General features: G+C 45.6%; 3 protein-coding genes across 6 annotated transcripts in view; 2 read left to right on the top strand and 1 right to left on the bottom strand.

The window, feature by feature from the left end:
* The window catches only part of LOC121615016 (dynein heavy chain 17, axonemal-like), a 9895-nt gene extending 9691 nt beyond the window's left edge, over positions 1-204 (bottom strand). For both annotated transcript variants that reach the window (XM_041949146.1, XM_041949147.1), the window contains exon 1: positions 1-204. This exon is cut by the window's left edge and continues 20 nt beyond it. The gene's annotated coding sequence lies outside the window, so the exon portion shown is untranslated.
* An 8466-nt stretch (positions 205-8670) lies between these two features.
* Positions 8671-16268, top strand: LOC121615083 (zinc finger protein 664-like). The gene is made up of 3 exons (XM_041949252.1): positions 8671-8809; positions 10906-11050; positions 11274-16268. The coding sequence occupies exons 1-3, from the start codon at positions 8786-8788 to the stop codon at positions 12611-12613; spliced, it is 1509 nt and encodes a 502-aa protein (XP_041805186.1). The 5' UTR covers positions 8671-8785; the 3' UTR covers positions 12614-16268.
* Positions 16269-16852: 584 nt separating this feature from the next.
* Positions 16853-22393, top strand: ttc19 (tetratricopeptide repeat domain 19). 3 transcript variants are annotated; one of them, XM_041949536.1, is made up of 11 exons: positions 16853-16949; positions 17516-17682; positions 17883-17974; positions 18792-18902; positions 19170-19208; positions 19364-19420; positions 19626-19687; positions 19814-19905; positions 20837-21000; positions 21128-21290; positions 21416-22393. In XM_041949536.1, the coding sequence occupies exons 1-11, from the start codon at positions 16855-16857 to the stop codon at positions 21574-21576; spliced, it is 1203 nt and encodes a 400-aa protein (XP_041805470.1). In that variant the 5' UTR covers positions 16853-16854; the 3' UTR covers positions 21577-22393. The 3 variants fall into 3 exon arrangements, with proteins under 3 accessions (XP_041805470.1, XP_041805471.1, XP_041805472.1); XM_041949537.1 differs by having other exon boundaries at positions 16859-16981; XM_041949538.1 differs by lacking the exon at positions 16853-16949 and having other exon boundaries at positions 17672-17687; positions 17880-17974.
* The last annotated feature ends 107 nt before the right edge of the window (positions 22394-22500 follow it).

Here is a 22500-nt window from a genome sequence, read left to right as displayed (position 1 = left end):
GGTTTTTCAGTCTGTTCTTCCAGAAATGAAACTCCTCTGAGGGAAGCATCTTCATCCCATCCTGGACTGCCTGAGAAGAGTCCTGCCGCAGAAACTCAGACACAAGCTCCGCCCACTCTACGATCATCGAATCACAGCTGTGGATGAGGTTCACCTCTGACAGCTTCCTGTTAGAGGAGAGACAGATGATGTGGGTGCAGCTCACTTCTCTTCATTCATTTCTTTACTCCTCGCTCGAACCAGAAGTACTTCTGGTCCGCCGTCCCAAAGCTCTTATTTCTGCTCCGAGGAGCGAGGATACATGAGCGCATCCTTCCCGGAAGTCTTTCACCTGAACGGTATGAAGACTCCGCCCCCACACCTGGCATGTTTGAACGAGGTGGAGGAGAAACTGTTTAAGTGTCAGTATCCTGCAGTGAATGGCTGAAATTCAGACGTGTCTAACTGAACGTTACGTTCTCCAAAGAGCGATAATACAAGAACATTCAATCTATTTCATCCACAACCTGTTTAGTTATTTTATAAATGTCACTAACAGCAGCCTCCGAGCACGTGTGGAACATATTTGATCATACAGACGACAGCTCTCTTATTTATCAAACTTCATGTGTCGGAAACTTTGACTTCTTCTTCACGAGGCCACGTTATGTTTCCAGAACTGTCACTGATAAATAAACCAAACACATCGGCCTCTCCTCACTTATCTGAGTGAAATCATGTGTTTCATGGTTTGTAGGTTTCTCTTCACTGACAGATCTGGAGTCTGTCTCACTGAACGGGACAGAAGACACAGCGAGGCTGATAAAGTTCAGGTCAGAAAGTGAACACCTGTTCACCTGAAGAGGCGTCCAGACAAGAATGAACTCATTCATTCTCATGTGTGTTAATAAAAGTGTGATGTACTTATTTGCTAGTGCTGGAGACTTTTTTTTAATAATCTAAAGCTAAGTGAATGTGTATAAGCAGAGTATTTGTGGTTGGGGGGTTGTGGGGGTGTGAATATAACGGTCACTGCAGCAGATCCAGCTGTGTCGCGTCATCAGAAACAGACGTCGCTTCACGTGATGCTTCAGAGGGAAGGACGTCTCAATTCTCATGTTTCCTCGTTCCTTCTCTCCTTGCGTGGTTTCCTTGCGTCCTCTCATGCATCCCCGGTGGGAAAGAAAGACTCAAGGAAAAGATGCAAGTGAGGAAACGAGGATGCAATTTGACAGAATTGAGATGCACCCTGCATGTTTTAGTTCAGATCAAACACAGAGCCTCAGCTGGACGGCAGCAGAGTTGTTTGGCCGTCCTACCACCCTTCTCCATCTTCATGAACAGCGCTGCCGTCATCGCAGAGACAGCCAGGATGAGGCAGAAAGATCCTTCCCTCCATATGAGCCTTCATCACCAGCACTTCTTTCTTCTGTCTCTCCATGAACTTCAGAGCCTCCTCAGCCACACCTGCTGTCCAGCTGATGCTGGTCTCTGGGTTCCTCAGCAGCCTGCAGGTCACCTGAGGGGACAGATGAGCCCCAGATTACCTGAAGTAGCCTTACCTGTCCTTAATGTTTCCATTAATGTGAACTTTAGACTATTGTTGGATTTTAACCTTATCTTTCCTAGTTTTCCTAGCTTAAATGTTATTGACGTCTTATTTGACCTAAATAAGTCTTATCTTACTGAAGTTTAATATTATAGTTAGCCCTGGCTTCAGTTTATCTAATATAGCCTTAGCATACCTTGCATCAGTGTCACAGTTAGCCTTAACTTCAGTCTCTAAGCTATTCTTTGGCTAACTAACGTCAATGTTTCTGGTATTCTTTACTTTAGCCTTATTTTAAAATTAGCGCTAGCTTGCCCAGCCTTGACTTGTTTGCTGTGACTTCACATTAATCATGAATTAGTCATAGTTGGCCTTAAGTTTCACTTTAAGTTAGTCTTAGCTTATAGCTGAACATCAGCGTTAGCCATAGCTCCATACTCATGTTAGATTAGCCACGGCTAACAGCTAGCTTGCAGTTACCTCTTCAGTGACAGCGCTGATGAAGCTAATGGCGTCTCCCCCCTTCACTTCTTCAATTATTAAACTCTGTCTGGTATTTTCTGTACTGACCACTTCACGGTCCCTTTTCGAGACGCAGATGACTTTAGTTTGGATATTTCTGGGGAAGTCGAGACTGACAGAGAGTCCAGACTCTGAATCCCGGTAGATAAACAGGTGACAGTGATCCTGAGTGTTAAGGAAACTGTTGAAGACAAGCTGATTCTTCTCCGCCGAGACGAACTCCCGCCATCTTTCCGGGTCCAACCTCAAACTGTTCACAGTGAAACTCCGGACAGGATCCACCCGCTCGTCCATCTCTGAGCCTTCCTTCTCTTGTCTGTCTCCACTTTATCCTTGTAGGTAACAAAATGATTTACAGTGACGATTCTAGCCAAGCCGTTAGAAAAAACGGTTAAAACATCACTAAATGTCGACGGTTTTCTTTTTTTAACGGTCAGTTCATCACGCGCGTGGTGCCTTCAGGCGCTTCTCCTCGCGTCGTAAATAGGAGACTTCAGTGCATAATGAACGTTTTCATTATTATTTTAAATAAATTGTACCGTGACGATTCCTTACATCTCCCTCACAATCTGGTGTCTTCTGTAAAGCTACTGTAGTGCTTTATTCATGTTCTTAGATTCACTATCAATAAATGTCTGACAGTTTCAAACATCTATCAAGTAAACATTAAACACAGACATAAAAGCTGGTTTAACTATCTGGATTATTTCTTTTATCAGCATCTGCCAAAACTGCACAGCCTGTTTAAGACATGACAGAAATAGAGAGTAGGTTCAATTTCACTAACATAAACCACAGCTGAGCACATTATATGTAGGTAGATACAGAATAGAAATAGCAATAGCAAAGGCAAAAGAAATTGGAAAAAAATACAAAACAAGAAGCTGACTATATGTGTGTACATTTTATACAAAAGACTATAAAAAATATTTTGCTAATGAAAAATATTGAATAATTTCAGAAGGATTTTGAAAAAATTGCACATGGAAATTTGAGAACAGCACATTGATTTGAAAAATTGCACATAGTTGGTACAGATAAGTTAAGTACAGTGTTTGCTCAGTTAAAATATACATGTGTCACAGTAGAGATAAAAATATATATGCATAGGTGTAGTACTTAAAGAAAATAAAAGAATGTAATATTGCACAAGGTGTTGCATGTATCTGATAGTGGGATGTTAAACAACAGTAGTGCAAAAAAAAAAACACGTATGTATGTGAACACAGAGCTACATTACCTACACCAGGATGCTATTTGTAGACTTTAGCTCAGCTTTTAACACCGTCATCCCAGACAAGCTGGCGCTGAAGCTACACACGGTGGGTCTGCCTGCGTCTCTGTGCCACTGGATCAGAGACTTTCTCACCAACAGGCCTCAGGTGGTGAGAATAGGGAACATCACATCATCCCCTCTGGTCCTCAGCACGGGCACGCCACAGGGTTGTGTGCTCAGCCCGGCCCTCTTCACCATGTTTACTCACGACTGTGCTGCCATCCACCCCACCAACACAGTCGTGAAGACGACACTACAGTAGTGGGTCTCATCTCAGATAACAATGAGACCCACTACAGAGAGGAGATACACCAGCTCACCCAGTGGTGTTCAACAACCTGGTGCTGAACACAGGGAAGACCAAGGAGGTCATTGTGGACTTCAGGAGGTCCAGGAAGACGGATCACGCCCCCCTCCTCATGGACGGAGAAGTGGTGGAGCGTGTGGACGACATCAGGTTCCTGGGCCTCCACATCACATCTGACCTCTCCTGGTCCATGAACCCCTCCCGCCTGGTGAAGAAGGCACAACAAAGGCTCTTCTTCCTCAGGAAGCTGAAACTGGCTGGACTCTCCTCTCAGTTCTCGTCAGCTTCTACAAACATCCTCTGCCTCAGTGTGACAGTGTGGTCTGGCAGCTGCACGGCACAGGAGAGGAAACAACTGGCACGGGGGGGGGTGGTTAAAACTGCACAGGGCATCGTGGGCTGACCCCTCCCTGACCCAGACTCTATATATGAAGGCCGGGTCAGGAAGAGGGCGAGATCCATCGCCACGGACCCCAGCCATCCGGGCCACAGACTGTTTGTAGGAACATCCGCGCCCCCACCAACAGACTGAAGGACAGCTTCTTCCCCAGAGCTGTCAGAGCTATCACCCCCAGCAGCCCCCCCCTGCAGTGAGAGACTGTGAGAACCGTGAACCACTGCACACCGCACTTTACACCTTCACCTGCACCTTCTGTGTACTTAAATGTTAAGTACACAGAAGAACTACACGCTGAACTAAATGGTCAGCCATTTGCATTCAGTATATACATTTTAGTATGTTGGTACATTTCACTGGTATATTTTATTGTTTATTGTTTAGTATATTTTATTGTCTTAGTATATTTTCATTCTGGTATATTTTAATTGCATTTACAAATATTTTTATTGCATGTTTGCGTATTTTATTCTAGTATCTTCCTTTATTTTAGTATTTTTCTTTTATTTTAGAATCTTTCTTATTATCTTGTTTCTAACATGGGGTTTGCAATGAAAATTTCATTGACATGTCATGCTCAATGACAATAAAGAAATCTTGAATCTTGAATTAACTGATGCTGGAGTTGAACTCTGACAGCTGATGGCATGAAAGACCTGCGATAGCGCTCCTTTGTAAAGGGTGGATGCAGCAGTCTGTTACTGAAGGAGCTGCGGTGGGCCCCCACTGTGTCATGGAGGGGGTGGGAGGGGCTTGTCAATGATGGATGTCATCTTAGTAAACATCCTCCTCTCACCTACAGCCTCCATTGCAGATGGAGACGACTTTGGCCCTTCCTGTACACGACATATGTGCTGGTGGTCAGGAAGTATATGCATGTATACACGCCTATATACACAAACTGCAGGATTTATATTGACAGTGACAGTGAATTATGATACGTGTACATGTAATAATCAGTGCATTTAAGCTGTAAAAATATGATCTATAGTGGAAATTAGTGGATGTTTGGTGTTTGAAGGTTATTGACACTGTATAACTGATTTTACTGTTCAAGTTAGCAGGTATTTTGTCAGTGGTGTGGTTAATTGTACTGTTTGAATAAGTCAGCTCTTAGATTCTGCTCAGTATTCACTGTCGCGAATAAAAACTGTTGTTGTGCTGGATTGTAAAGAAAGACTTGGAGCGAAATAAGTGTAATCAGGCCAGTACACTCCAATCCAGAAAGGGGCGGTAAATTACTGGAATTACGTGACTCACAACTGAAAACACCAGAAGAAGAATAGCGAGCTGTGATTGGTTGCTGGATCGTATAAAGCAAACATGGCGCCAAGCGGCTGTTCAGAGAGAGAGAGCCGGCATGACGGGATCATCTGGTGAGTTGCTGCCGCGCAAACTAAAGTCTTATGTTTTATTTAACGGTGAACAGCTCAGTCTCAGTCTGATGTCTCGGCTGCTGCCGCTTGTTTTTCACCCAGCAGTGAAGGTTACTGCGTTAGTGAGTTGTGTTAACCAGATAATGTAGCAGCAGCGGCTAACGTTAGCTCCATGTTCCTCTGTGGACACAACCAAACAGCAGCCGGTCCTCAAGAGCAGCGAGCAGTTCGGACACCTCAGTGAATTAACGTGTAGGGAAACGATGTACATGTACAGACTAGATTTATATATTTAGACAGAAATAGGCGAGTAGAAATAGTGTGTGTTTGCACACTACAGTGACTTTGGATTTGATAGAATTCTGCGCACGTGCTGCAGTATGAGTCCTAAAACCTGGATGACGTTAGGACGTTGCTCCTCCAGTTCACTACTCTGGAAGTCGATGAGTTTGTCTGTATACCGGTGTACCTGTGTTTCTGCCTGGAAGTGATGTAACGAAAGGCCGACTGAAGCCCCTCCCACAGCAGTCTGTTCACAGAGGGGGGCCATGACAAAACCGGACTGAAGCGTATTCTGATCCAGGCAGCTCACGGAGGTTTATAGAGAATTGCACAGGGTCTCAGTGGTTACATGTAGAGTTATTCTGCACTCTGATTGGCTCTGACAGAACGCCCTCTGACCCGGTGAAGATGAAGCTGTGACGTCAACCAGGTCGGACCAACATGGCGGTGAGTGTCCTCACTCCCCAACATCCAAACATCCTCATCAATGATGAGGTCGTGATCTGACCGTGACATCACAGCTCACTCAGCTGGTGTTTGTGTGATGTCATAGTGCAGCATTAACGTCTCCTGGGAGATGATGTGAACAAAAGGCCGAATTGTGTTCTCAGAGTGGGGGCGCCTTGACAAAGACTGACCGAAGCGTTCATCTGATCCCAGAGCAGCTGACTGCAGATTGATAAAGATTTTTAAATTCTTTACAAAAGGTCAAACTGACTGTGATCCTGTCTGTCCTCCCTCTCAGGCTCCTGCAGGGGGCGCTGTCGTTTCATCCTCAGGTAAACTTCAGTGAGTCTTAAACATGTGCTTTCTCTGTGCTTCTGTTGTATTTTGTGGATTCTTCTGAAGAATTTAAGTCTGTCCCAGTTCACACCAGTCTGGAGTCTGTTTCTGGTTGGACGGAGAATCAACTGCTGTCCCGTCGCATGTTATACATGTTTTTACTGTGCTGTGTTTTTGCAGTTATTGAAACATTTCCATACAGTGAAACAAGCCAATTAAACAGTCCAAAAAGTCTATTAATCCCTGTTATTCAGTTAAATCATTTGTTTGTTGGAGGTCATATGTTACAAGAATAAAGTTCTGTCTAATTTCACTCTGCTGCAGTTTTCTGTTTTTTCTTATTTTCTGTTCCTGTTCTGCTAGATCTCAGGAGAGTTTCAGGATGTACAGTTAATTGGCAGAAGAGTGAATGAAGTGCTCATCTTTGTTCTTACTTTGACTGACTCTCACACAGGTGACACCTTTCACACCTGACAGCGAGTGAAGAGTATTCAGACTAACAGAAACATGAACAGAACTGGACCTCACGACTGAATTCTAGTCATGGAGACAGACTTGAACGTTTCTGGTTCACGTACAGCTTCGCCAACAAGCTCTCGTGCTGCGTGAACAGATTTAACAGTGAATGAGAGGAAGCCTCAAACCCCCTTCATGAAACAGTTTGACAGTGAAACAGCTTCCTGTGAGCTCAGCTGAGGTGCTCACACACACACACACACACACACACACACAAAAACATCTTTTAGTGTAGTTAAGAGGATTTGTCAGACTGATGTGACCGTGGAGCCGGCCCTGGAGGTGAGCGTTGGTACTCTGGCAACAGAACAGGTGTTTGCTTGGGAGAAGCAGGAAGAAGAAGCTTGGTCATCGTTCCAGCTGCTGTAAACTGCAGGCGACACCAGACGTGTATGTACAGACGAGAATGTCTACGTAACATTTCCCCCCCATCGTGCTTTAACCTCTGACAGGTGAGAGTGATCACTGTAGTGTCACAAAACATCAACCAATACTTCTGCCATTTATCTCCATCCTCAGCAGCCAAACCTAACAAATGATGGTCAGTACCCACGTTTGAACTTCACACCTGAGATTCATTATCTTTACAATGGTTGTCATGTAACTACCTGTTTTGTTCAGGTGTGGCAGGAAAGCACTGCATGCAGATATAACCCACAAAATAAAATAATCTTTGTTAACAGAAAAAGTTATTCAACATTTCATTAAAAGGGTTGAAGGTCACAGTGAGAGAAGAGTGCAGCGAGGTGTCCCTGCCAGCCTGCGGTGGTTCAGGTGGTCTCTGCTGGGCTTCTTATTCCGTAGAACTGCTGCTGGGTTAGAAGCTCCGATCAGCTCACTGAGCCAAACCCCAGAGAAGAAAATCCTTTTTTAGTGCAGGCTTCTACTAACAAGAACTCTTAAAGACTGACAGTCTCTTTGTTTTTGATTTATTTTCACTGTTTCCTGTTATAAATATTTTCAGTGAAACTTTCCGTCAGTTTGTTTCAGTCTCTTTTCTTCAGGTTCTTCAAAAGAAGATGAAATTTTAAAAAACTCAACGTTGTCTTCATAGTTTTACTGAAATCATCTTGAAAGAGAGAATTTAACATTGTTGTCTTTTAAAATTAACCTTAAATTCACCCGTTTGAGAGACATTTGGGACAAGCTAACCGCTGCTGCAGCGCCACCTCCTGGACAGCTGGAGTATGTACACCAAAATACCCACATTCACCTTCTGCACACCAAATACAGGTGTTAGTTTCCCAGGTAGAGACATTTAAAGCAGGCTCCGTATTTCTATGAGAGGGACACAGACTGTTGACCGAGAGAAGACTCAAGTTTTAAAGGACCAGTTCGCTAAAGAGTGAGTTCAGTGACTTGGATTGATTAAAAAAAATATAAAACCAGTCAAGTTTTAGTCAACTTATATGTCTTTTATTTCATTGTAATTATAAGGGAGTGTGGCTTTACTGTTGAAACCCAGTTCTGTGTTTCTATGACCTGACTTTAACTCATTTCATGCTCACACATTTCTCCTCTCTGGTGTAAGTTGCCGTCAGTCTGCGGTGCTTCAGGACACCTGTGCTGTTCAGGTGTGCTCCCTCCTCTCTGCTCACAGTCGCTCCTGCTCCTTTAAGCTCGTGTTTTTTTCGGACTCTCCCTCTTTTGGGAGGTTGAACTTTTCCCCGGAAGTCGCCAGCGGCTGTTTGTGCTGCCGCAGAAGAAGAAGAAGAAGTTCCTGTTCGCTCTTCGAGACACAACAGCCAACTTTCCAAACAGAACCGTCAGATATTCATTCAGCAGCTGAACCGGCGGGATGGAGACCGACCCGGCTTCACCGGTAAACGCACCGAGCCACACGCCCTCTCCTTCCAACCCGACAGTGTCACACCGGACCTGTTAGCTGGACTAAGCTAACAGTGCTAGCCCGTAGATCAGAGGGGAGCTGAGCTGCCGCCAAACCACGTTCAAAAACAGCACTAATAAGAACGCCGGTGTCTTCTCAAACCGCCCGTACTGATCGACACAAAGCTGACAGAACACAGTATTAATGTCCTGTGGTTAAATCGGCCTCAACATAACAGAAATCTGCTGCAGTCATAGAGCAGAGATCCATTAAAGCTTCGCCTTGTTTCTGCTGGCTCGAGCCAAAACATACAGACAGACAAACAGGTGGAGTATAAAGTGTTAGCCGAATGAAAGGATCATGTTCATTCATCCGATTTATTCAAAAGTTGTTCATCTGCGGCCCGGGCTTCTCTCTGTCGCTGAATAGAGAATAAAAAGATCGCATTCTGAATGGAGTTTGGTTGAGGGTCTGTCCTTGTGCGGGTCCCTGGTTTGATGCTCGCAGGCCTGCGGTTCTCCTGAAACTCCAACACAACTTTGAGATAGCACATTGTTTCTATAGTTTATGACGCTAATAATACGTGTTGGAGGGAGTATTCAGTACTCAGATTCTTTACTACAGTAAAAGTATTTATACATCACTATGCAAATACTCTGTTACAAGTGAAAGTCCTGCATTGAAAATGTTAAAGTTACTTCAGTAAAAGTCAATATAATCAGTAAATGTACTTCAAGTATTACAGTAAAAGTACTGAGTGCAGTAAAACGTCCCTGTGACTGTTCTCCTGTTCTCCTGTTCTCCTGTTCTATCTGTTCTCCTGTTCTCCTGTTCTGTCTGATCTCATCAGATTACTGTGACTCAGTCGTTCATGTCAAAGCAGGATTTTACTGTTGGAGCTGGTTGAGCCTCATTTGAACTAATGATTCTTTTCATTCTGGATCAATCAGCTGATTATTTCCTCCATTAATCGATCGTTCGGTTTGGAAACATTGTGAAAATAGTGAGAAATGTGGTGACGATGAGGCCAAAGTGACGCCTTCACAGTGTTTGTTTAGTCCAAAGCTCCACATTATTACAAACACATTCAGATCATTCAGATCATTGAGAGGAAAAGCAGCAAATCAAACATCAAATGAAACCATGATCACAATAGATGATCATTAATTGATTATTTGACTGATCATTTCAGCTGAACTTGTTGAGTTTAATTTAGAATAAAAACATTTTATAAACTCTTCATGTTTGTATGTGAAAATCTGAATTTGTAAAGTGACCAGTAACTAAAGCTGTCAGGTATATATGTAGTTAGTAGAAGTTGAGAGTGACATGAAAGACTCAAGTACAAGTACCACGGATTTGTACTTCAGTACAGACCTTGAGTAAATTATCCTTTATTGATCCCCAGAGGACAAATTCACCCACAAACATCCTTTGGTTTGAGTCAGTTTTCCAGTTAGGAGAGTGTCAGTGAGAGACTCAGCGGGGCCTCTGCAGCCCCCTCAGTGTTCACACTGACCTGGTTCAGACTTCACAGTATGTGAATCCACTTCCAACAGACCTGACCCCAGACCAGCCTCCTGCTTCTACTCTGGGGTTTATTTAGAAGCTAAAGCGACACACCTGTTCATTCCAGCTGCTCGCAGACATGAACCTGCAGCTGACCCTGAAACAGGAAGCTGCTCCTGATCGGTTCTGTTCGGAATCGGACGTTGAGCTTCGGTGCGATTTCTTATATTCTAATTGATCAGAGACAAAGAGCTTCGTCGTCTCTTTCTGTTTCGCTGTCAGTCTGGTTGAACCTTTGTGCAAAATTTGGTTCTCAGTCTATAAAACATAACTTCTGTGCCTTCATACAGAATAAAATGTATGTGAGAATTCAGAGATACATAACCTGAACCTGACTGATGGATCAAACTTCTAACAGTATTTAAAACTTGAACGCGGCACTTTGGTTTATTGATGGTTTACAGACTGAATAATTAACGATAATGATAACGTTTTTTTGATCCATGTAAATCGTCTTTCTTGTCCGTATTTGTCGCCCTGATACCTTCATTTGTCTTGAAGTTTATTAAAGTCAGTTGTAGTTTCAGGACGCAGCTGAAAACATTCAGATCAAAATGGAGCCAGACGGCGACGTGGAGATCCAGTCGTATCCTGTCCTCAAGAAGCTGTCCGTCAAACTGACCGACTGCAGGGTGTGGCTGGAGGGACGGGACTTCCTGTCTCTTGGTAAGAAATCTGAACTGAACTTATGATTTCGTCATTTTTGTCATTTCTTATTGAAAAAAACATCAAATCAGTAGAATGAAGTTTTTGTGCAGCTGCTTTGAGTTAAAGAAAGAATTATCTCTGATGTGTTTGAGATTTTTGCTTCATTTAGTTGAATAGAAAAATTTCGTCTGCTGCTTGCTCAGGACCTTTAAGGTGACCTCGGACCTGTCCTTCCCTACAGATCATCATCCTCAGCTTTGCAGCTACAGACAGAGGCAGCGCTACCCGACAAATACGGGCAGAAAGATGGTTTACTGCTCCGAGTGTAAGAAAGGTTTCTACAAGCAGGCTTACCTGGAGGCTCACCAGAGAACCCACCAAGGACAGAAACCCAACGAGTGCTGGCAGTGCGGAAAGACCTACCCGACCCTGATGAGCCTCGTCGTCCACCAGCAGATCCACGACCGCAAGGAGCCCTACCAGTGCTCCTACTGTGACAAGACCTTCGCCCTGAAGAGGGACTGGAAAACCCACCACCGTACGCACTCTGGGACCAAACCCTTCAAGTGCTGGTTCTGTGGGGACGGCTTTAGCGAACGGGATGAGCTCACTGAGCATCTGGAGGTGCACAAGGGGGAGAAGTGCTACCACTGCCACATCTGCGACAAGATGTTTGCCTCTTACCAGGGCTTCAACTTCCACCGCAGGTCGCACAAGAACCACAAGCTGCTGCCCTGCCTGAAGTGCAAGAAGACCTTCAGTAACCCTCAGAGTCTGAAGCTCCACCAGGTCACTCACTCCAACAGAAAACCGCATAAATGCCCCACCTGTGGCAAAGGCTTCAAGCTGATAAGCGGCCTGCGCTGCCACCAGAGGACCCACAAGGACCTGAAGGACTACCACTGCACCGAGTGTGGCAAGTGTTTCTCCAGCCTGCAGGGCCTGAAGCTGCACAACCGCACGCACACGGGACTGAAGCCTTACAAATGCACAGAGTGCGGGAAGAGGTTCACCCAGTCGCCCCACCTCAAGTCTCACATGGTCACCCACACCGGAGAACGACCATTCCTCTGCACCACCTGTGGGAAGAGGTTTACCCAGTCGTCCCACCTGAGATCACACATCACGCTGTTCCATGTGGGTGAGAAGCCGTTCGCCTGCGACGACTGTGGGAAGAGCTTCACCATCGCCCACTACCTGAAGATGCACCGGCTGAGCCACACCAAGGAGAAGCTGTACCAGTGCTCGTACTGCGAGAAGTCCTTCTCCTACCACAACTCCTGGAGGGCCCATGAAAGGATCCACACCGGTGAGCGGCCGTTCAGCTGCCAGGACTGCGGTCAGAACTTCATCACGTCAGGCTCGCTGCGAAGCCACCAGAGATCCAAGCACACAGGAGAGAAGAGCTACTACTGCATCACCTGTGGAGAGTTCTTCTTCACCAGCTCGCTGCTGCGGGTCCACCAGCTGGACCACACCGGCGAGCGGCCGCATGCCTGCAGCTGCGGCAAGACGTTTAAAACCAAAGGAGTGCTGCGATACCACCTGAAGAGGTTCACCGACCACCAGCCGGCCAAGTGAACCGCTGCCTGGAAACACCTTCTCTGGCTGCTTGAAGACACACCTGCAGAGGTTTTCAGACTGTGACGCGCCTCGCTGACGGGCAGTTGAAGAGGGTTTGGAGGGAGAGACCATGAGGCAAAGATAGTGAGTGAGGTGAAAGGGACAGGTGCATGCAGGTGTTGTAAAAACAACAGGAAGCTAGTTATTGTAGTTTGGCTGCAGCAGTGACACACAGCTCAGGAGGAGATTAACATACTTCAAACACTTATCTGAGAGACAGGTTGCTGTGATTTGTGCCCAAAATTCCCTTCTCTTCTCTTCTCTTCTCTTCTCTTCTCTTCTCTTCTCTTCTCCTTCTTCTCAGAATCATAATCAGTCAGATGTGAACACAGACAGGAAACACTTGTTGATCTGATTCAGTGTGACATCACTTCCTGTGGAGATCATCATCTCTGAGGATCCAGAATAAACCCCCAGAAACCACTGAGAAACCAGAGAAGAAGACTCAAGTTTCCTTCAGTCTCCAAGTGATCCAGTCTGTGCATCCATGAGCACACTGCTAACAGTAGCTGCTAACAGCTAATTCAGCAGACTGTCAGTGGAGGCTCAGTGTGAACAGATGCAGACCAAAAATACAGGCTCAAGGTGTCGGTTCTACTAAACGTGAAAAAAACACATGAAGTGCTCGATGGATCAGTTTCAGGATGTACAGTTAGGTGATGATCATGTTCTCATTCACAACAATCACTTTTATTTTTTATCATTTAGCATCAGCTGTTCTTTTTACAGGAAACGAAATGATAGAATGAATTGAAATCATGTTCTTGCTGCTTCCCCATCACCCCCCCGTGCTTCTGTCAGCTCCTCACAACCTTCAGAAAAAGATGATTTTATGTAAAAAGACCTTAATTAACAGAGAAGAAGAAACACTGAGATGTAACACTAAGAAAAGATGAACTGACTTTACTGTGTGTGTGTGTGTGTGTGTGTGTGTGTGTTACATGAAGCACTTTGTGACTTTTTGGGTTAAAAATGCCGAACTGAACACATTTTCTTTTTTAATCCAGTTTTGTATTTTCAGAATATCACAGTCCAGCCGATGACCTCTGACCTCATCTCACAGGTCAGAGGTCAGCAGTACAGAGCGTCTTATTGATGCTGATGTGATTGGATGTCCTGTCTTATGTTAAGTGATCTGCTTTACTGACTCTGTTTATTGCTGTGAGCCAAATGTCCTGCAGGACAGTCAAGACTGAACTGTCTCAGGGTCCAGCAGTCCAGCTCTCTGGGGGGGGGTCACATGTTCAGTTTCATGCAGTCCCTTGGCCAGGATGCAGGTGCAGACTCAAGTCACGTGACCAGGACAAACTGACGGCTGATGACTCATCTGGAGAAGAAAGGTTGAGCAGGACTTTGACTCCAGCGACTCGTGATGTTAAGCCGCCTGGACTTGAGGACGACATCACATCCTTCACAAGCAGCGACTGAAAATGACGAAAAAGTCAAAAGCAAACAAATTCCTGACGGCAGATAAACTACAGACAGTTGTTGGTGTGGGGGTGCACAGGTCGATCGGCCGGGCTGGAGCTGATCAGAGATCGGCGGTTCTGCTGATACCTCACTACGACTGAACTCTGGCTCCAGCTGCTGCAGGGAGACCCTGTTTTCCAAGAGATGCCATCGGCAGAAGAGCCGCGATCTGCGACATCGCCGGTCGCTTTTTAGAAATGAAGTCACAGCACTCAGGACCGGAGGGCTGTTCAGAGAGAGCCGAGCCAATCGGTGCGCAGCTCCACAGTGATGTTGTGTGTGTCGTTCCGTGGTGTATCTGATGGACTGACTGTGGCCTAACTGTTGCATTGTTGTACTGCTCTGCTGATTGGACGAAGTAAACGCATGTTGACAGAATACGAAACCGACAAGATTGACTTTTTGTGCTTCTTCACTTCGTGCTGGACGGTCGAGCTCGGTTATGTTCCCACACTGATCAGTATCGATTTATCACAATATATAATTTGATGAGGATCCAGATAACGACTGAAATGAAGAAACCGAAGGGTTCATGAGTTAAACTTTAAATATAGTTGATTCACATAAAAACATAATGTAACATTTAACTCAAACATGGCTCAGTTTAGAATAAGTTTTGTGATAAAAGAAAAAATTGAATCACCTCTAAATGTAAACCGTTAACTTTGCTAACGAGCCAGCTTGACTTGCTGCTGGGACGCACCTGTGCAGGTGAAGATCTGTCGTGTTTCCCGTCTTGGCACCAACCCACAGCATATTTTGCAGGCTGTCTTCATCTGCACTTTTGAGATATTGAAACCGCTGCCGTATAATTGACCTTGAGTAACTTTGTTAACATTTTCCTCAGTTTTGGAGGTAAACTCGAGTTCCAGCATGAAGAGGTGGCAGGTGTGCAGGTTCTGCTCGTTCAGCAGCTGTTTACCACCTCCCTTCTGTTGCACTTCTGGAGAGTGAATATTGGCATTGTTGCATAAAATATAAATATATATGATATAAAGTGTCCTCTGTCTGTTTGGAGGAGCTCAGCCCTGCACTCGAGCTGACAGGCAGAGAGGAAAACGTTGCTTTTCAGCCCAGGTCCAGCCCCCCCCCCCCCCCCCCCAAAGCAACACAAACCACACCATCAGCATCAATGTGACTTGTAGATGATCGCCTGTCTGTGGTTTGGGCCTCTGTGGCTGATTTTGATTGGAACTTGGATGTTGTTGATGTGAGACTTGTTCATCTGGACTTGGGACTTCACTGGACTTGTGTGTCTTGACTTGTACCAACCAGGACTTGAGACTGACTTGTGAAACACTGACTCTGGTCTAATCTTGAGATTTCTTTTTGATGTTTTGTGATTCCAAACTGATTTTCTTATGAGCTGACAGCAGAAGTGAATCATGTGACTGTCGGCGCGTCGTACGGAAACATGCTGGAGATTAAATAAAACTCGTCTCCACGCCGTCGTGTCTCAGAGGGTTAAATCCAGGATGAGTCTCTGATGAGGATCTGACCCGGTAGACACTTTGTTTTAACCTTCAGTTCGGTTGAACTTCAGAGGGTTTTTATTGTCCTTGTTACTTTCAGATGGGATTATTTAAATTTTACTTTTCTTGTCAACCATAAATGTCCTTGATTAGAAAGTAAATGAACAGTTTTAATTTCACCATAGTGACCAACTCGAACAGGTGTGTCTCCTTTTTCTTTCTTTTTGACATCTTATTTATTTCTAGGTCAGATTACTGTAATTCCTCATACTTCAGCATCCAGCAGTCTTCTCTCTCGCCTTCAGTTGGTCACTTCAGCACGCCTTTTAACCAACCCCCCCTGTTACAGTCACATCACTCCCGTTCGTCTTGCACTACATTGGCTCCCACTTAAATTTAGGATCATTTTAAAATTGATAATGTTTGTTTTTAAAGGTATCCACGGTCTTGCTCCAGAGTATCTGTCTGATTGTATAAAGCTTAGACGGCACTGTAGAGCCCCGCGGTCCTCAGAACAGCCCCTGTTGGAGGTTCCTTCTTCTAATTTTTAAATTTTTCTCGATAGCGGCCCCGAATTGTGGAACTCCCTCCCCCCTGACTTGCATTCTATTAATGACTTGGCACTATTTAAATCACAATTGAAAACTCATTTATTTAGACTCGCTTTTAATATTGTGTAACTTTTATAATTTGATTTGCATTTTACTTTTGTGTTTTTTTTTGCTTTGTATCTTTTGTAATTTCTCTGTAAAGCACTTTGACCATCTGTCTGATGTTGTAAGGTGCTATATAAATAAATATTATTATTATTATTGTTATTATTATTATTATTTATTAATCAGGTACAGCTCGAACAAAAGATTCAATAAGGCTCAAAATAAATTCAGTTAAGCCCATATCAGTGGTTGAATTAAAATGTATAACTGAGTAAATGAAATAAAAGAAATAGCTTCATACATTTTAATGTTATTGTTTTCAATTGTTATACACACTGTAATATATACAGTATAATAATATAACATTTAATTACAGTTGACAGTTATTGCAGTTGTCTTTAATATGTATTCCAGACAATATAAACAAATAAATCAGATTTCTGGAGTGCAACAAAGGCTTTGTGATCAGCTGTATGCTGTCACTAAATCCCTAAACTACACCTCTAAATTAAAATGAAATCCATGTTTTTACTTCCGCTGCTTTTATTTTGAAGGTGTGGAATGCCACCTCGTGACTTCCTCTCTTATCTAAACAGAAAGCATGGCGGCCGCCGGAGCGTCCCGCGCCGTCCTCCAGCAGACTCTGAGCAAGTTCGCGTGTTTAGGAGGAAACGTGAGACGAATCTCAGCTGGAAGGTCAGTTTGTGTCGGACTCACCTGAACAACAGGTGAGTCACTGGTACAGGTGACCTTACCGAGCACAGGCTCACAGAGACAGGTAGAGAGACAGAGACGGGCACAGAGGGACAAGTACAGGTACAGACAGAGACAGGTACAGACAGACAGGTATAGGGACAGATGCACAGGTACAGGTGTGGACAGGTTGAGCTGACGTGCAGGTTGTCAGCAGCTCTTTATTGCTGAAATGACAAACGTTAATCAGTTCACATGATCTTTGACATTTCATCACATTTCGTGTTTTTTTAATGGGCTTTGGTGACACAACGCAGCAGAATGACACGTGACAGCAGGGAAGATATCAAATGGCCTGTGAGGCCTCACAGCAGCGTCACAACCAATACAAGATTCCAGTTCTGATCAATAAATCAGTGCTAACTTCTCCTGACTTTCAGCTGAATCATGAGGGTTTGAACTCAGCAGCTCTGGGTGTCATCATGGTGGGCTTCAGAGGAAGAGTCCTGAGTGCTCAGCCGGCTCACATTATTCTGTCTTTGTTTTCTCTAATTATTAAATATCATCAGGCAGCACGCTGGTGGCGCTGTGATGTCACGCTCTGTGGAGGAGAAGCGCTCGGCCTGCTGGGTAAAAGTGAGTAGATGGGAGTCCGTCAGTAGAAACCTACAGAACACAGAGAGTGGAGGAGGAGGAGGAAGAAGAGGAGGAGGAAGAGTGCTGTGGGTGGCAGTCGGTACGGTTGGTCACATGAAACTTCCTTTACACCAAACTCCACTCAGAAATCAACAGATTTTACACACATCAGTGGCTGTAGAGTGTGAGCGCTGTATTCAGTGTTTTAGTGGCACCAACGGCATGTTAATGCTAATCCACACTGCTGTGTGTGTGTGTGTGTGTGTGTGTGTGTGTGTGTGTGTGCGCGCGCCCCAGCAGCTTTCTCTCTGTTTGGCAGCTCTGATGAAGACCAGCGAGATGAAGCCCAGAGGAAAGAGGATGAGATGATCCTGCTGCTGAAGAAAGCTAAGGTATCCGGACCGGACACAGCAGCCGTTTCCAATCAGACGTTCCTCCACTCGTTCGGTCTCTGTCGGCACTAGCTGGCCGTTGTGTTGTTGAACAAAAACTCTTACTAGTCTCTCTTTTTCAGCAACTAGTGGCACTTTTGTCCAACTAGTTCCAACAGAAGCCTTTCTAGTATCGCCGTGCGCCGCACTAGCAGCACCAAAGTCTCAACCAGTCAGCTGTTTGAAGCACGAGTGGCCCTCTGGACCAAACCAGTTAACTAGTGAGCTGCAATGAGCTTACTAGTAGAACTAGTGAAGGCTCAATAGTCATACTAGTTGTACAAAATGCTAATGAGAAGGTGGCGGAGCGTACCGACTTCCCCCCCCCCACAGTGAGGTCAGCAGAAGGCCCAGGTGTCCAAGATCTTCTTCAGCCCCCCTTTTATTGAAGTGGTGAATTTGTTCTTCCAGTGAATCTGTGAGATCATTCATGTTTCCTGCAGAGCTTCGTGCTCGACCAGCTGCTGTCGTCCTTTGGCAGAACTTGTCACATGGTTCCCTCACAGCAGCGGGACGGACCAAACCATTGTTTGCTTTAGAAAACGTAAAATAGTTTATTTCAATAAACATTTTTCAAATTGGGAAGATTAAAAAACAACTTATATTATGTCACTGTGAGGTTAGAGGGCCTTTTTGGGCTGGACCTGGGACAGCTGACCCGGTGTTCCCCCGGTGTTCCCACGGTGTCGGTGGTCCTGGTAGTAGTAGTAGTAGTGGTGGTGAAAGTAGTAGTAGTACTGCAGTTGTACTGCAGTAGTAATGTGTCTTGTCTCCTCAGCTCAGTGTGTATCGGGGGGAGCTGCAGGTCGCCTCTGGTTTCCTCCACCAAGCCGTCGTTCTGGCTCATCAGACCCGCAACAACCAGGCCATCATCTATACCTACAGCCTGGTAGGCATCTGCTCACTGTGACCTCTGACCTTTGCAGCTGTGTGACCTTTGACCCCTCTAACTGTTTGCAGCTGTAACCGCTGACCTTTGCAGCTGTGTGACCTCTGACCACTGTCTGAAGGCGTGACCTCTGACCTCTGTAACTGTTTGCAGCTGAGATTTGACCTTTGCAGTTGTGTGACCTCTGACCTCTGCATTTGTCTGCAGCTGTGTGACCTCTGACCTTTGCAGCTGTGACCTCTGACCTCTCCCTGTGTGTTTCCTCAGATGGCGAATCTAGCCTACGTTCAGGGTCAGCTGGACAGCGTGAGTACTGTCCAATCACAGCTCATTATATGTTCACCATATAATCAACCTGGTCTGTGTCACTATGGCAACAGCAGTGAGAGGGTGTGAAGCCTGGAGTTTAACACTGCAGCCTTCATCATCATCATCATCATCGTTTCTCTTCATCACCTTAGGCAGAGAAACTCTTCAAAGCAGCAATGAGCTTCATGTTGTCAGGAGGAACACCACAGGTCAGAGAGTGTGTGTGTGTGTGTGTGTGTGTCTGTCTGTGTGTGTGTCTGTCTCTGTCTGTCTGTCTGTGTGTGTCTGTCTGTCTGTCTGTGTGTGTGTGTATGTGTGTGTGTGTCTGTCTCTCTGTCTCCGTGTGTGTGTGTGTGTGTGTGTGTCTGTCTGTCTGTCTGTTTCTGTCTTCACTGACTTCTTGTCTGTTTCCAGGACGACAACGCTGTCATCGAGATGTCTCTGAAACTCGCCACCATCTACGCCGAACTGAACAAGTGAGAACAAGAGTTACCTGTTTGTGGTTTGTGTTTGACCTCTGACCTCAGCGACTCATTAACCGTGTGTGTGTGTGTGTGTGTGGCCGTGTGTGCGTGTGTGCGCGTGTGTGTGCGCGTCTTGAGGGCGGAGCTTGCAGAGCATGGATTCAGGTTCTGTATGGAGTCTCTGGAGGCCAAACTGGAGAAAGAGGAGATCCCTGCAGAGGAGCAGACAGGTGAGACTGAATACCTTCACGACAGTCAGTTCAGACCTGCTGCGTGTTCATCATCATCATCATCATCATCATCATCATCATCACCATCATCATCATCATCACTGTCATATCAGGATGAACTGATTAGATTTTGGTGGTCAAAGGTCAAAGGTCACTGTGACCTCTCAGGACACATTTTTAACATAACTCCAGAATTAACATGATAATATGACAAAATCTCACAATCTGTCTCAGAGGATGAAATGAGGAAGCGATGACTTTTTATATCCAAAGGTCAAAGGTCATCCTCACTGTGACATCATCATGTTGTGCAGAAACTCGTGTCTGTCCTCCATTCAGCAGCCACTCAGGAACAGAAGGCAGATTGTGACCCTGTTTCATTTGGTCTCATCCTGAGTTTGTGACTCTGATCTTGAAACTGTGCTGCTGGTATTGATCTCCTGTGCTGTGGTCGAAGCATCGTAGTCTCCACGAGCTGATCGGTTGTGCTGATATCGATCTTCAGCTGATTGCTGTTGCTCCATGTGATGAGGCTGGTCCGAGTCCGCCGGACTCCTCTGGACAAACAGTGTCTCAGTGAAGGCAACATGTTTCTCTCTGGACATTATTCACGGGAAACATGTTAATATAGTGAGAACTTCACCACAAAACACACTGAACTCTTTCAGCCTTCATGTATAACTGCAGCTCGACTGGTTAACTGAGCAAACACCCTCGAGGTGGGGGTTCCAGTTTCTTAAAGTCACACTACCAACATTCAGACCAGCCCAGTGTCCAGTTCAGAATCTGGACTGGTGGAGACGGGTCCTGCGAGGCATCCAGTGCCAGATAGAGTGTCCTTGTCTTGGACTTCCTGGGTGTCCCCGGCTTCAGCTTCAGAGTGTCTGAGACTGATGAGAGATGCTGCCCCTGCTGTTGTTGTTGTGTTCAGAGGAGGAGGAGGCTTTGAGGAAGGAGACCCGCCTGCTGCTTGGTCTGTGTTTGGACTCGCGGGCTCGATACCGAGCGTCAACGCTGCACCTGAACCAGGCTCAACAAGACTACGAGAGTGCCCTGAACATCTGCCGCCAGGAGCAGGGAGACACACACCCACAGGTAGGATGACAGGCAGGTACTGGGAACACTGGGAACACTGGGAACACTGGGAATACTGACACTGCAGTGAAATCTGAACAGGATCAGGCGCTTTCTCATAAGATGTCATCATTATGTCTCCCGTCAGACTCTGGTCCTGATGAGCGACCTGGCCACCATCTTGGATCTGCGGGGCCGCCATGACGACGCCCTGGTGCTGATCCAGCAGGCCGTCAATCTGAGCCGTTCCGCTGGACACCCAGACCAGCATGTGCTGCTGGGAAACATGGCTGGCATCCTGCTGCACAAAGGTCAGGAGAGGTCAAAGGTCGCCGAGCCTGACGAACAGCACTGATTGAGTTTCATTTAGTGACCTTTGCTCTGGTGTGCAGAGCTGCTTCTAATCTAGTCTGATGTTCTGTCTCTGGTCTACCAGGCCGGCTGGAGGACTCGGTGCAGTTCTACCAGGAAGCTCTGAGTCTGGCTCAGCAGGCCAGAGACCAGGAGGCTGTGAACAAGATCCAGGAGGGACTGAAGGAGGTGGAGAACAGGAGGAACCAGGAGAGGAAGGAGCAGGAGCAGGGTGCACAGAAGTGATGGCCTGGTGGTCTGGACAGTCAGAATGGTGGTTTCTGTTGCCTCCCTGTGGGGCCTGATGATGATGTGAGCCCATCAGCACCAGACTGTGTCTGTAGAACTACTGGACAGATGTCCAGGATCCCGGTGACCCCTGAGACCTCCTCCAGCACCTCCACCAGGACAGCGGTTCCTCTGGTACTCTTGTACTTGTCCTCTGGATCGTGTTCATGCTCTCAGAGGATGAACCTTTAGATTTGAACTTGTTTGTCAGAGTTCTGGATCGGAAGTCGTTTCATAGTTTGATGTTTCAGTTGTGTTTGCTTCCTTCCATCAGAAACTGAAGCTGCTGTTCACGGTGAAATAAATCAGTGTGAAACCGACAGGAACTGCGTTCTGTCGTGTCAGGAAGTATGACAGACTTCAAACAGCTGAGAGAGACAACAGCAAACACAGCAGCTTTCAGAGAAACGAAGACTTTCATCATTAAAATACATCTGTGCTCAATCAACTCATCAATTAAATGACTGAACACTGCAGATCTTAATGACACCCCCCTCGAAACCTAAACCTGGTTCTAACCTGGACCCTAGACTCAGTCTGTACCCTCAAACAGAACACAAAAATACTTCTTGTTTGTCAGTAATACACATGGTACTGATGGTGCAGTATGAAGCTGCTCACAGTACAAAAACCTCTTACTGTAAAAAGTTTTCAAGTGAAAAGTTTCCTCAAAAACATGAAAAGTGTCATTTCATGACATCTTATTACATCAGCGTATACAGTACTAATACTGTGTGTACTACTCCTGTATATTCTTGCATCCACAGCAGCACATAAATACAGACGTTAATGTTTGAGGCAAAGCAGCGTCTTCAGCTGAACTCTTAGTGAATGAACTCCAGTGCGTTTGTGTGTTTGTCTTTGGACAGTTGCAGGTGAGTG

Source organism: Chelmon rostratus, chromosome 12 (genome assembly GCF_017976325.1).
Source record: "Chelmon rostratus isolate fCheRos1 chromosome 12, fCheRos1.pri, whole genome shotgun sequence".
NCBI classification, from domain to species: domain Eukaryota; kingdom Metazoa; phylum Chordata; class Actinopteri; order Chaetodontiformes; family Chaetodontidae; genus Chelmon; species Chelmon rostratus.
This window is presented reverse-complemented; position numbering and strand designations above follow the sequence as displayed.

What these genes read in the sequence shown, in the direction of transcription:
- LOC121615083 (XM_041949252.1), top strand. Translation starts at nt 8,786, where the DNA reads ATGGAGACCGACCCGGCTTCACCG. An exon ending in AGACCGACCCGGCTTCACCG is followed by an intron (nt 8,810 to 10,905) that starts GTAAACGCACCG and finishes AGTCAGTTGTAG; the next exon opens with TTTCAGGACGCAGCTGAAAA. An exon ending in ACGGGACTTCCTGTCTCTTG is followed by an intron (nt 11,051 to 11,273) that starts GTAAGAAATCTG and finishes CCTTCCCTACAG; the next exon opens with ATCATCATCCTCAGCTTTGC.
- ttc19 (XM_041949536.1), top strand. Translation starts at nt 16,855, where the DNA reads ATGGCGGCCGCCGGAGCGTCCCGCGCCGTCCTCCAGCAGACTCTGAGC. An exon ending in TGTCAGGAGGAACACCACAG is followed by an intron (nt 19,421 to 19,625) that starts GTCAGAGAGTGT and finishes GTCTGTTTCCAG; the next exon opens with GACGACAACGCTGTCATCGA. An exon ending in ATCTACGCCGAACTGAACAA is followed by an intron (nt 19,688 to 19,813) that starts GTGAGAACAAGA and finishes GCGCGTCTTGAG; the next exon opens with GGCGGAGCTTGCAGAGCATG.